At 43.0% G+C, this 13,890-nt stretch overlaps 1 protein-coding gene across 1 annotated transcript in view; it reads right to left on the minus strand.

Moving 5' to 3' along the window:
• LOC111143071 (ankyrin repeat domain 44) overlaps positions 1-13,890 on the minus strand; it is a 353,405-nt gene that overhangs the window by 187,855 nt on the left and 151,660 nt on the right. The window contains exon 2 of the mRNA XM_022496527.1: positions 12,711-12,794. Coding sequence (XP_022352235.1) covers positions 12,711-12,794 — 84 coding nt within the window. The remainder of the gene's footprint in view (positions 1-12,710; positions 12,795-13,890) is intronic.

A 13,890-nucleotide genomic window follows, 5' to 3' on the forward strand; every position in this document is an offset into this window, starting at 1 on the left:
TGGCAATTTACATAAATTTGTTTTGTACTTGAAGCATTTCCTAGGTCACAAAAGTCTTTCATAAACCATGGCGGAGACTGCTGATTTGTCCCCACATCTTTCTTTCATAATAAATGCTGCTTTTGAGCTGAGTACGTGGCCATCTGATGTGGTTCTGTACAGGATGTAAGCAAGTCTTAGTGGAAGACTCCTTAAAGGAAGGGACACACCCCTCTTGCACCATCCTCCTTCCTCCTAGCTGGGATTTGGACGTGATGGCTGGAACTCAAGTGGTCATTCTGGGCAATGAGATAGAAGCCACCTACCAAGAACAGCAGCACAAAAGGAGATAAAGACTGGCTCCTATAACCACAAAGTACTACGCTAGTCCCGGACAGCCTGTCTCCAGACTTGTACTCAGGAAATAAATGAACTTCCATTTCACAGTAAAATAAAGTTCTATTCTATGAAAAGCTACTGCTTTAGTGTTGCTGGTTTTTTGTCAAATGCAGCCAGATCTCACCCTAACAGACATGTATCCACCATTTCATCTCCTGAGCGATAACTGTATAAAACGTGTGTTATGGTGGCCATTGTACAGACAGAAAAGTGAGGTCAGAGTAGATGAAGAGGCTTCTGCCTCTGAGCTTAGCCCCGTGTTCTCTTCCCTCCACTGTAGTTGCATTTTGGTGTGACTGATAGAGATTATGTGCCAACAGATAAAATACATGAAGCAGGGACATCCGAGGTTTGGTTGTGACAGGGTTGTATCAGAAAGCGAGTCTGTGCACGTGTGGGCAGGGAAAGCCAGGGAGGAGTTGAGGAAGGGAGACTAACGGAGAAGGAGAAGGTAGCCTGTATGACCTCCCGATGACGTTAGAAAGTACACAGCAAGTACTCATGACTGTCCTAGACCAACTGCCAGGAGCATCCTTTTACACAGAAAAGTGGCAAGCGACGTTGACCTAACCAGCCACACAACCTCCCGGAGGAAAAGTCCCACCCCCTCTTCCCCAGGCTTCTACCCTCACTGAGTAACATCTACATTTAAGCTCTTTGTATTTCTTTCTTTTCTTTTAAAGTCGGTTGTAATAATAATATGCCTGTAGAACTACAACTGGAAAGTCCTCTGGCTGTCATAATTATATAGTTATTTAACATCTGAAACAGAAAGTAATATATCCTTGGTAAAAATCAGGGCCAGTACTTACTGCTAATCGAACTAAAATACACCTTATATCCTTTTAATTTAAGCATGTCTTTTAAGAATAATCTGAGTATGTGATCATCTCTAGCCAATTCATTTTTAAAATATGAGTTACCTCTTTTCTGCAAAGCTTTACCAAATTTTTCTGACTACAAGTATATTCTCAATGAAAAAGAAATGAAAAAATAAAGAAAATCAAGACATGTCTGGAAATTTGTACTAGATTTTTATCCTAACTGAAACTAAGGGTCAAAAATTATTTTTTGCATAGCCAACACAATCTCAAGAAAGAAGAACAAAGTTGGAGGTTTCACACTCCCCGATTTCAAATTATACTAAAGAGCTACAGTATTCAAAACAGTATGGTATCGGCCTAAAAAACAGGCACATAGATTAAAGGAACAAAAGAGAGAGCCCAGAAATAAACCCACATATATATGGTCAATTAATTTACAACAATGAAGCCATGAATATACAATGGGGAAAGGACAGGCTCTTCAATAAATGTGTTGGGAAAACCGGATAAGTGGAAGCAAAAGAATGAAACTGGACCATATCTTGCCCCATGCACAAAAAACTGAACTCAGAATAAAGACTTAAATGTAAGACCTGAGCCATACAAATCCTAGAAGGAAATGTAAGTGGTAAGCTACTTGACATTGGCTTTGGCAATGATTTTTTAAATCCGACACCAAAAGCAAAAATAAACAAGCAGATCTATGTCAAACTTCAGACCATCTGCACAACAAAAGAAATCATAAAAAAAGAGCACGTGTGGTGATGAGTACTGGGTGTTACACAGTTACACACAACCAATGAATTGTTTGAACACTACATCAAAAACTAATGATACGCTGGCTAATTGAGCATGATAATAAAAAAAATAGAAAAAAGAAAAGGCAACCTACTTAATGGGAGAAAATATTTGCAAATCATGTATCTGGTTAAGGGGTTAATACATAAAATACATAAAGAACTCACAAAATCCAGTAGCAAAAAACCCCAGTCTAATCTAAAAATGGGCAGGGGACCTAAATAGGTATTTTTCCAAGGAAGACATACAAATGGCAGAGAGGAACATGAAAAGGTGCTCAACATCACTCATCATCAGGGAAATGTAAATCAAAACCACAGTGAGAAATCACCTCCCACCTGTCAGAATGGTGATTATCAAAAAGATAAGAAACAGCAAGAGTTGGCGAGGATGTGGAGAAAGGGGAACCCTCATGCACTGTCAGTAGGAATGTAAGTTGTTACAGCCACTATGGAAAATAGTTCATAGGTTCCTCAAAAAGATAAAAATAGAACTACCATATGATTCAGCAATTTTGCTTCTGGGTATTTATTCCATGAAAACAAAAACAGTAACTCAAAAAGACATATGCACCCCATGTTCATTACAGCCTTATTTACAATAACCAAGATATGAAAACAAAGCAAATGTCCATTGATGGATGAGTGAACACAGAAAATGTTGTGTACATATACACAACGGAAAATTATTTAACCATAAAAAAAGGAAAAAAATCTTGCCATTTGCAACAACATGGACGGACCTTAAGAACATTATGCTAAGTGAAATAAGTCAGACAGAGAAAGACAAATATTATATGATCTCACTTATATGCGGAATCAAAAACAGAACAAAACTAAACCAAGCTCATAGATAGGAGAACAGACTGGTGGTTGACTGAGGCAGGAGTGGGGGGGGGCAGTGGGGGAGGGTAGATGAAATAGGTGAAGAGGGTCAAAAAATACAAACTTCTAATTATAAAATAAATAAATCATGGTGATATAATGTACAGCACGGTGACTATAGCTAATACTACTGTATTACATATTTGAAAGTTGCTAGGAAGTTACAACTTCTCATCATTAGGGGGAAAATATTTTATTACTGTGTATGGCAACAGATGTTTATGAGACTTATTGTGGCGATGTATACAAAGATTGTATACAAAGATTGAATCATTATGTAGTATACCTTAAACTAATACCACGTTATATGTCGATTATATTTCAATTTCAAAAAATATTTTTCCAGAATTTATGAAATGAAATGTTGTTCATATAGCTAAGTAAAAAGACACGCACTTTTATGACACTGCCATCTAGAATCTCATACATTTTCCGTCTTCAATAGCCAAACAGGGGGTCCTCCCTGAAATTCCTCCAAAAGGGGAAAACATGATGGTAGAAGAAAAGAATGCACCTGAAGGCACAACAGCTCCTACCACCGTTCCTCAGGCTCCACGTAACACCAGAGGAAAGGCCCTCATAACGGACCGTGAGATGGAACAACTCTCGGCCTGTCACTAAGGGTAATGAGCACCTGCCACTGAGGTATGCTCAACACGTGTACAAACCGACAGCAGGATAAGCACATTAACAAGTCATATCCTTATTGAAATACGAGAAAGTTCAGAAGCTGGTTTGTAGGTTCTTGTGTGTGTGTGTGTGTGTGCGCGCGCGCATGGATGTATTATAAATGTATTTGTTTTTCCCATTTATCAACATAATACATGGTGGGTGCAAAAAATATCAGTAACACATGAAGGAATAAACACAAAAGCAAAAACCCCACTACCCAGGTTCAACTATAATTAAACTTTTGGAGAATATTCTTCCAAAGCCCTCCTTATATTTATATATGCATGATATACTCTGTTTGAACAACTGGCTGTTTCATTCATAAAAATATCTTGAAGATCTTACATATCAATAAATATATGTAATAAGTAAAACTTGACATAAACTCCCCTTTTAAAGATAGCATAATAGGGGCGCCTCGGTGGCTCAGTTGGTTAAGCCCCTGCCTTCGGCTCAGGTCATGATCCTAGAGTCCTGAGATCGAGCCCCACATTGGGCTCCCAGCTCTCCAGGGAGTCTGCTTCTCCCTCTGACCTTCTCCCCTCTCATGCTCTCTCTCACTCTCTCTCTCTCAAATAAATAAATAAAATCTTTTTTTTAAAGTTTATTTATTTGACAGACAGAGATCACAAGTAGGCAGAGAGGCAGGCAGAGAGAGAGGAGGAAGCAGGCTCCCTGCTGAGCAGAGAGCCCTATGCAGGGCTCAATCACAAGACCCTGAGATAATGACCTGAGCTGAAAGCAGAGGCTTAACCCACTGAGCCACCCAGGTGCCCCAATAAATAAAATCTTAAAAAAAAAAAGATAGCATAATATTCCCACATATATATATATACTGAAGTATTGTTAAGAAATAAAGTACTGGTAATTTCCAATTTCTTGTTATTATAAACTACAAAGCAACACATATATATTATTATATACATATATATTATTGCACATAATATATAATACATATATTATACACATATATAATATATAATACATATATATACGTATATGTAATATACACACATATATATTATATACTATATATAATATTTTATATATATAATATAAATATTATATATATATTGCTGTCCAGTGATTTCCCTTAGGATATACTCCAAGGAGTTGTGTTGCTGTGTCAGAGAGCATATACAGAGCCGAAGTGGATACAGACTGCCAAACCCTCCAGAGGTGAGTACAAATTAAACTTTCTCCAAAAGGGCCTCAGAGTGTCCCTTCAAATACATCCCCTGGTGATCTTACTCTCCCCCTTGCTTCTCCAATGGGCACTATGGGGCTGTTTTATTTGAACTCTTGGGTTTCGGGTGAAGTTGAGATTGGACACCCTTTCATATTTGTTTCTGGTTATCTGCATTTTTATTTTGGTGAGTGTCCTCTGTACTTCCTTTCCCCACTTCTCTAGTGAGGTGTTTATCTCTCTCTAAATAATTTGCGAGAGTTTTTTTATATATTAGGGATATGAATGCTTTTCACAGATACTCTACCTATCTTTGATTTCTCCTTTAATCTTGTTTTTGGTGATGATTTAATATATAGACATTCACAGTTTTTATGTATTCAAAGGTATCCTCATTTTCCATCTTGGTTTTTATCTTTGCATTTTCTTAGAAAGCCCTTCCTCACACCACAACTGGAAAAAAATATTTCCCCCTTCTTTTATTCCACTACTTTCTTTTTATTTTCTACTTCTAGATTTATCTTGGTGTAAGAAATTCGGGAAGGGTTCAGCTTTTTATTAGCCATTTGTCTCAACACCCTTTATTAAGTAACCCATGTCATCCCTGTGGTTTCCAAAGCTTCCTTTGTTTTATACCATCTGCTCATATACACTAATTCTGGAGTCTAATTCTGGAGTCTCCACTCCACTAATTCAGTTGTCTATTCCTGTGCCAGTAACATGCTGTTTAAATTGCTATACTTTTGTAATTTGTTTTAATAGTTTTTTGTGAAACTCTCCCTTCACTGACTTTCTTTTTTAAGAGTCTTCTCACGTGTGTATTCCTCTAAATACTGAAGTTGAGAAGATATTGTCAAGTTTCCCCGAACCGAAGTCCTCCTCCCTAAATCCAACAGCACTGAATGTATCCACTCATTTCAAACCACTGAATCTTCTCAATCTAAGAGAAATACAGCTCATTTATTCATATTCGCATCCTCCCCTCAAATGTAATATCTAATGTGGGGGGGGGGAGCCATAACCCTTTATCCTAGAGAGGTTCACATTCTCAAGCTATTTACAATGTACATCTTTTAATTGCAAGATTTTTCTTTGTGCTGTAACAATGTTCAGCAAAGGAATACTAAGGGCCACAGCATGACACCTGATGTTTCCAGAGTTGCAGACAACCACCTCTATTGCCTGGATGGTACACATCGTACACCCTTGCACGAGGTACCATTCACGGAGGATGGCTCTTGTACCTCCAAGGCCAGCGCTGGAGAAGTGGGGTCTCACGCTGTCGGGTGTCCCCTGCAGGGTAATTAGGAGTGATGCTAACCAGACCTGCCCTCACACATTTTAAATGGCCACGAAGCTGCATCGCGGCAGCCTTTTTGCTGCCATCTGGAGTTCGTGAATCATTTTCTACAGGACCCAGGTCATGGCTCCCAAACCACAGCCCCACATCCCGGGCAGTGGTCCAACAAGGAGCAGGAGCTGCGACAGTGTTGTCAGGCATGTGCTGAGGGAGAGGCACCTAGCCTCAGGACAAAAGCACCCCTCCCCGAACGACAATGAAGGCACCATCAGCCCCACAGGCTACTGAGCCAGAAGTGCTGTCAACATTTGAAGAACGCAGGCCACTGCTCTCTCCAGAACACCTGCCCGCTGGCTTCACGCTTTCGATTTCCAGATCCAGGTGGCCAGAAAAACCTTCGCCGAGGAGCATTTGCTGATCTCACCCACGGTTAGCAAAACGGTGGCCTGCTGGCCAGATTTGGCCCACAGATGTATTTTCTTTGGCCTCTACAATGTTGGATCACTTTTTGGAACCAACATTTAACAATTTAGAGATTTCCTGTATTTTTCTCTTAAAACCGTAAGAAGTCTGGGCCACCCCGAGCCTGTATTCCTGCAGAGAGGCACTCAGGGAGAGAGGAACGGGTCAGCGAGCTTCTGTCCGTGGTGGGACGAGGGCTTTGCCACTCCTGCCTGCGGTTTCCTGGTTCCCAGCAGCTCCTGATTTGGGTCTAACTTAGAAAGTGCCCAGATCTCTAGGCTAACAAAACATCTCAGGTTTTTATCCCTATTATCAATTCTTTCTTTAAAAAAAAATTTTTTTTTAAATCAAGTAAGATATATGGAAGTGACGGAAAACACAGAAATCTAGAAGCGTAAAAGGCTATGCTAGGGGCGCCTGCGTGGCTCAGTCATTTAAGTGTCTGCCCTTGGTTCAGGTCAGGATCTCTGGGTCCTGGGATTGAGCCCCGCATTGGGCTCCCTGCTCCGTGGGGGAGTCTGCTTCTCCCTCTCCCTCCTTCCCTCCTCATGCTCTCTCTCTCCCTCTCTCTCACCTCTCTCAAATAAATAAATAAAATCTTTTTTAAAAATAGTGCAAACTTCCAGTTATAAAATAAGTAATGGGGGTATAGTGTCCAGCAAGGTGACTGCAGTTAACGATACTATACTACGTAATTGAAAGTTGCTAGGAGAATAGATCTTAAAAGTTCTCATGACCACAAAAAAAATTTTGTAACTACGTGAGGTGAAGGATGTGAACTAGACTTGTGGTGATCATTTTCATATAAAGAAATAGTACAGTAGCCCTCCACACACACACACACAGAACAAATTACAAGTGTACTATTGGTAATTTGCCTTATTTATTTTTAGACAACTCTTACCATGCATTGTTGGGACAGTTCTTACTTGGATCTTGGGACTAGCAGGCCATTATCACCCAAACTGATGCTTATAGTTAAAAATTAAAGCTTTAATGGTTGTCTCCCCTTTTTTCACTGTGAGTTGTTTACCAATGTAAGCTTAGCTTTCACCTCGAGATTTATTCTGTTATATTCACATATCCTCACTTCCCATCTTGGGATTGGAGAGAGTAAGCAAAATCCACCAATATACTTGGGCCAAATCCTATTAGGGAAAATAATGTACATTAACAGCTTGACAAAATCATTTTGTTGTAAAAACTAGATGGAGTAAAATAATAAACTTGGGGACAGCCCAACTATAAAGAAAAAAAAGTGTTTGAAGCTATAGGGACAAAATAAAATTGAATATACACCAGGTATTAGAAGATACCAACAAATTATTATTGATTTTCTTTGGTATGAGAATGGTTGTGTGTGTGTGTGTGTGTGTGTGTGTGTGTGTGTGTGTGTGTATTCATAACTGTTAATGATACTTTAAAAAAGAAACAAATACCACGGGTATATGCTATCATACGAGACTTACAAATCTTGGAGTTGTAGTCCTTCACAGTTGTTAAAAGACTTTAAACATCACCTAGTCCAGGCATGGGAAGGAGGTTTCTATTTAAAAGCCAACTCCAATTTAATAGCGCTGTCCTAAAAAGAAATTTTGGTCTTTTAAGACTCGGAGAAAAAAACCTGTCATAAACCATTAGCAGTGACGGGTCAGGGCACAAGGTAGGAGAGTAGACCATGTGCTACAATCCGTCTCCTTCAGATCCGCCAGTCTAGTGGTCTTCCGGGGAGTATCTTACTGGTCAAGTCAGCTCATTACTTCTTTGTATAGGTCCCTGTCCATTAAGTTATTTCTTCTATTTTGAGCTGGAAATATTATCTGTAGTTTACAGCCACCGACATAACGGTAAGTCTAGTTCCATTGAACCTGACAACATTTGAACTATTTGAGGTAGTTCTCTCGTCCTTCCCAGATCTAAAACATCACTAGGAATGGTTCCTTCCCTGTCTTCACCACTCCCCAATGACAGGCCCTAATTATCTCTGTCCCCATTCCAGTATGGCACTGTACAACTGTCTGTTGGTGTCATGTTCTCATAGCATAATCCCAAAAGTGACATTACTGAGTTCAAATTTTGGTTTTCAGAATTCATTTTGAACTCAGATACTCTACCTCGAGCTCAACTTGTTAGTCTGATAGAGCCTCCTAAAATAGACCACGTGTAGATCAGTTTAAATGGATTTCTCAGAGTATACAACTGTCTTCCCACATTTCCAGGCCTGGGCATGCCGCCAGCCAGAGAAACCACAGGAAGACTCAGTGCCCTTCCTGATTGTTCACTGGCTCCTCAAATCCAACTACAGATTTTCAGTCTTATGAAGAGAACTTTCAGTCTTATAACTGAGACCTGAGGGACACTAACCAATCTGGACACTAGTGGATAATGTGTTTTCATTGGCAGAAACGAAAAGTGGGCCACCACAAAATGCTCAACATGAGTAATGAAGCAAGGTTTGGTCATTCACTCCACATGTGCTGCGAAGACTGGACTGGGCCACGGAGCAGGAGAGAATGAAAAACACAGCCACCCCGTATCCAGCGCACAGTCTCTCAGAAGTAACCAGCTCCAGTGAAGGGTCCGGCGAGGTTCGCTGAGTTCTGGGAGGTGAAAGCGGAAGTAGGTTTCTCTGGCTGGGCAGGGAGGTGGCAGAAGAGGTAGCAGAAGGGAAACAAGAATTAGGACGACACAATGGAGGAAAGAACAGGTCTGAAAGGGCAGATGGGATGGGAACAGTGGAGAAGTGAGAAAAAGCATCAATATCAATGGGTTGAAAACTTCGTTTGGATGACACACAGTTCATGAATGCTGCCAGCAGGGAATAAAGTTCAGAAAAACAGAGAGGCGAAGCTGAAGGAGATCACTTTCCGTATCAGGATCACTTCATCAAAGGTGATCGAAAGACACAGGAAGGTAGGGAAGAAAAAAGAAAGCAAAAAAAAAAAAAAAAAAAAAAAAAATCAGAACCTAGGACAAATAAGAAAAATAAATCCAGCTAAAGAAAGAAAGCAAAGGGCGCCTGGGTGGCTCAGTGGGTTAAAGCCTCTGCCTTCGGCTCAGGTCATGATCTCAGAGTCCTGGGATGGAGCCCCACATCGGGCTCTCTGCTCTGCAGGGAGCCTGCTTCCTCCTCTCTCTCTGCCTGCCTCTCTGCCTACTTGTGATCTCTGTCTGTCAAATAAATAAATAAAATCTTTTAAAAAAAGAAAGAAAGAAAGAAAGAAAGAAAGCAAAGGGTGAGAAGGGAGGAAGACACATCGTGTCCTCCCGTTAACAGGAGGCCGCGCCATTATTTGTTTCCCTTCCTTGACATTTAAACGTGCAGGTGAGTGGCCTCTCTTCCCTCCTGAAGGGAAGCTCCAGGCCTGGGTAGCTAATCCTTATTCGCCTTCCATCTCCAGACGCCCTGGGCCAACGGTAGCTTTCCCCACATTGCCTAAGACGCCCCCAGCGACAGTCAGCACTACTGATCCAAAGAAGCGTGGACAAAAGCAAAGCATGACGTCAAGAGAACAGCTCACTGTCTCCAACAGACCTGCCAGAGAGCAGGGGGGCAAATGAGGTTCTTTACACTCACCTGAGGGAAGGAGAAGGGGGCTATGAAGACGGAGTCTACAGAGGAGACAGCGGAGGAAGGCGCTGGGCCCCGATGGAGCCACACCAGCACCGGGAGGAAGTCAGGCTTTCCTTCTTGTAATGCTCTTCCTCCCCCACCCCCCACCCACACTGACCCACCTGAAAGCCCACACACCAAACCCCACAACGGCCCCCGAGGGGTCAGTGTGCGCACCGCTTCCTCAGCCCCTCATGATTAACCTGTGCCCCTAACAGGGCCCGCATTTTTCCTTTCAAAATGGCAGCCAGTATGATTTCTCGCTGTTGATTCTCTGCCCTCTCGTGAGCTCCATGAGGGTGAGAGCAACCTTCTCACCGCTGTATCCCTAGCACCCAGCGCTAGGCCCGAATTCGGTAAATTACTCTTAAATGGGTAAATTACTCTTAAATGAGTCTTAAAAGATAAGTAAGTGTTATGGCTTGAATTCCCTAAAATTCTGTAGTACCAAAACTTGCTGTGGCCAAGGTTGCTAACTATTCATGTTCTCCAGTCTCTGGGGACACAGCTGTACAAATTTCACAACCCCTTGCAGTTAGATGCGGCATGGAACGAAGTTCTGGTCGTCGGGTTGTGTGCGCAAGTGACTGTGCCACTCCCAAGACGATCCATAAAAATCCTCCTCAGATCGTCCATGCTCCTTCTTCCCCTTCTGGCAGGCTGGACTGAAGATGAGCCTCCTGGGCTAGAAGCTACGTGTTGATACCTGGGACCCCATGTGGAAAAGAGCCACGGCTCCAGTCTGGTCACAAGAGAACCAAGCTTCTCCCATGTTTGAGCAACCGGGCATCCGGGTCTACGTGTTACTGCAGTTAACCTAGCAGGCTCAGTGATACAGCGAGGTTACAACTAAAGTTAAGCTTTCCCAACCCGTACCAGCCAGCAACCACTTGTCACCTTCCTAAGGAGACATAAAGGCCCTTCAGAGGACAGTGCCGTCTTTCCCGGCATGTTTGACTGAACAAAAGTGCTGTTTGCTCATCATCCTCAGGAGAAGACAGTAACTGAAACGTTGCCTCGGGCTCGCCTGGACTCGGGCCACAGCCACCAAACAGGCCGGCGAATGGCAGGGACGGCAGGACACCCTGGCAGTCAGCGGGCCTGCCTCGGCTCCTCTCCGCAGTCCGCGCCACGCCGCACGGGCTCTGGACAAACGCCCCGCTGCCTCCTCCAGGAGCCCTGGCCGGGCCTCATCTGCGCTTCCCTTGCACAAACATCCTGAAACACCACCCCGCCGGTTCAGCGCCAGCCGGGGAGAGGCTGCCAAAAGCTTTTTCCAAAAGCCGCACCTGCCCGCCCTCTGACCCTCCCGAATAAAGCCTTGAGCCCAGCGGAGAGACCCCACCTCCGACACAAGTCACAAGTCCCTGGGGCCAAGCCCTTCTTCTGCACATGTGTTTGACTCTCTCTGCTGTTCCAGCGAACCCTAGAGACTTCAAAGGCAGCGCCTCTCCCCATGGACTACGGCCTTGAGGTAACTGACTTAACACTGAGAGATTAGTAGTGTGTACTGCATAGAATTGCTTGTTCGATCTGGGTCGAGGAAACGATTAAAAGGGTAAATTATTGACTAACTCTTTTCACTTTTCCTCATTGCCGATTTGTTTATCTCAAGAACTTCCTGATCTGGGGGCTCTTAACCTTCTGGGGACCACACACCCCTTTAAGAATACGATGAAATGCCTTTACTTGTTCACAGAAGATACACATGTCCGCAATCACATGTGTGTTACGTATGATTTCAGTTACACACAGGAGGCCAAGCTCACCTACTGGTCGCAGGTTCATGGATCCTCTAGGGCAGAGGTCAGCAAACTTTCCCTCTAAAGGTAATAAATATTTTTGCCTTCCTGGGCCACATACAGTCTCTGTCATTAATCTCTACTCAACTCTGCTGTTGTGGCGGGAAAACAGCCACGGTCGAGTGCCAACGGGATTTCACTTATTGACATTGAAATCTGAATGTCATGTAATTTACACATGTCACAAAATATTATTCCTCTTTTCGTTTTTGTTTTTTTTCCAGTCATTTAACAAATGAAGACCATTCTTCGCTGGCAAAAACCAGTGCCAGACCATAGTCTGTCAAGCCCTGCTGTAAGGCAGAGGCTCTGGGGGCAAAAACAGGACCTCTTTATTTTTACTACTTTCCGATGGAAATTTCACATTCCCTTCTATCATGAAGGCAGGCAACCAGTCTCATGAGTGTCACCGGTAACTGTCACTCAGTCCCCAGTGGAAATCACAGGTATGTTCATACCACACTAGGGTGGCCACAGAGAACACAAAATATCGATCATGCTCATCGCTGGTCTGAAATGATGCTCATTATTAGATCTTCTGCCACATCTTGCTATTTAAATGTGCTAATGGAGAAGCACACAGATGTGATTATATCACGAATTTGATATTTCGTATTTTGATATCTGTATTTATATATGCCCGATTTCCACTGTAACCACATGTATTTTACTTTGTGGACTTAAAAACAGAATTCTGAGCACCAGTCCAGAGCTTTCACCAGATACCAAAGAGGGCTACGGTAGAGAACGGCTAAGAGGGCCCGAGCAGGAAAAGCCCTGACGTCGCCTACCAGAGCATTCACATCTTCGGTTTTGTGGATGAGCGTCCGTATCTCCTCTGGGTCACCGCTGAAGATTGCCTGGACCAGTGGGGGCTGCAAACACAGGAGAATTTGAATTAGAACTACAATGACACATATTTGATGGTATTCAGATGCAGACAGCTCTAAGACTGGTTCCCAGAAAGTTGATTCAACAATTATCAACTGGCAGACAAAGATGAATACGGCTCAGACTCACCCTCACTAGAGGGCTAGTGGGGGAAATATTTGCATCAAGAAATAACCGTAACACAACTTGAAAGCCATAGCAGTCATCTCTAGCCTGGGGCTAGGAGTATGACATAAAACTCAACCATAAATGAAGACATCCTTGAAGCACCCTTAAGTTTCCCATCAAGGAAATTCCCAGATCTGCAGTTTTGAATGTACAGTCCCCATTGTTTTCGACTTCTCGTTAGACCCGTTGTACCCTGGTACCCCCAGACAATTCCATTCTAGTGGATGTTAATAGCCAAGTTTCTGGCCTCCTGAACACTTCTTTGTCAATGTTTGGAAAGCCCTTGAAATCATTCTCAAATGCTTCCCACAGCTTTAGCCAACACTAAAGGCACTGAGTGTTTCCGATGTCACTATATCCCACTGTTTGCACAAAGTAAGTGGTATAATGGCGGGGTGGGGATCATGAGGGGAATACCAGTGAGCACTTATATTGAACTCACCTACCTTACACAAGACCCAGAAGAGATTGAAAAGATTTACAAAGCGTGATGGAAACACAGCTGAAAGAGAGACTAGCTCTGGGGCACCTGGATGGCTCAGTCAGTTAAGCATCTGCCTTTCGCTCAGGTCACGATCCCAGGGTCCTGGGTTCGAGCCCGCATTGGGCTCCCTGCTTACTGGAGAGCCTGGTCTCCCTCCCTCTCTGCCTGCCGCTCCCCTGCTTGTGCATTTGCTCTCTCTCGCTCACTCTCTGTCAAATAAATAAATAAAAACTTGAAAAAAGAGAGAGAGAAACTAGCTCTGTTTGAAGGGTAGGTGGGGTGAGGAGAAGAGCATATCTAGAAAAGCTTCACGGAAGGCACTTGAATGAATGAGTGTAAGTTTGCTAACAGGGTAGGAAAGGCATTCCAGGCACAGGGATCAGGGTGTGCAAAGGTGAGGACACACAAAAAAACCTGATATCTTGGAA

This window comes from Enhydra lutris, unplaced genomic scaffold (genome assembly GCF_002288905.1).
Source record: "Enhydra lutris kenyoni isolate GAN:26980312 unplaced genomic scaffold, ASM228890v2 scaffoldscaffold1, whole genome shotgun sequence".
Classification (NCBI taxonomy): Eukaryota; Metazoa; Chordata; class Mammalia; order Carnivora; family Mustelidae; genus Enhydra; species Enhydra lutris.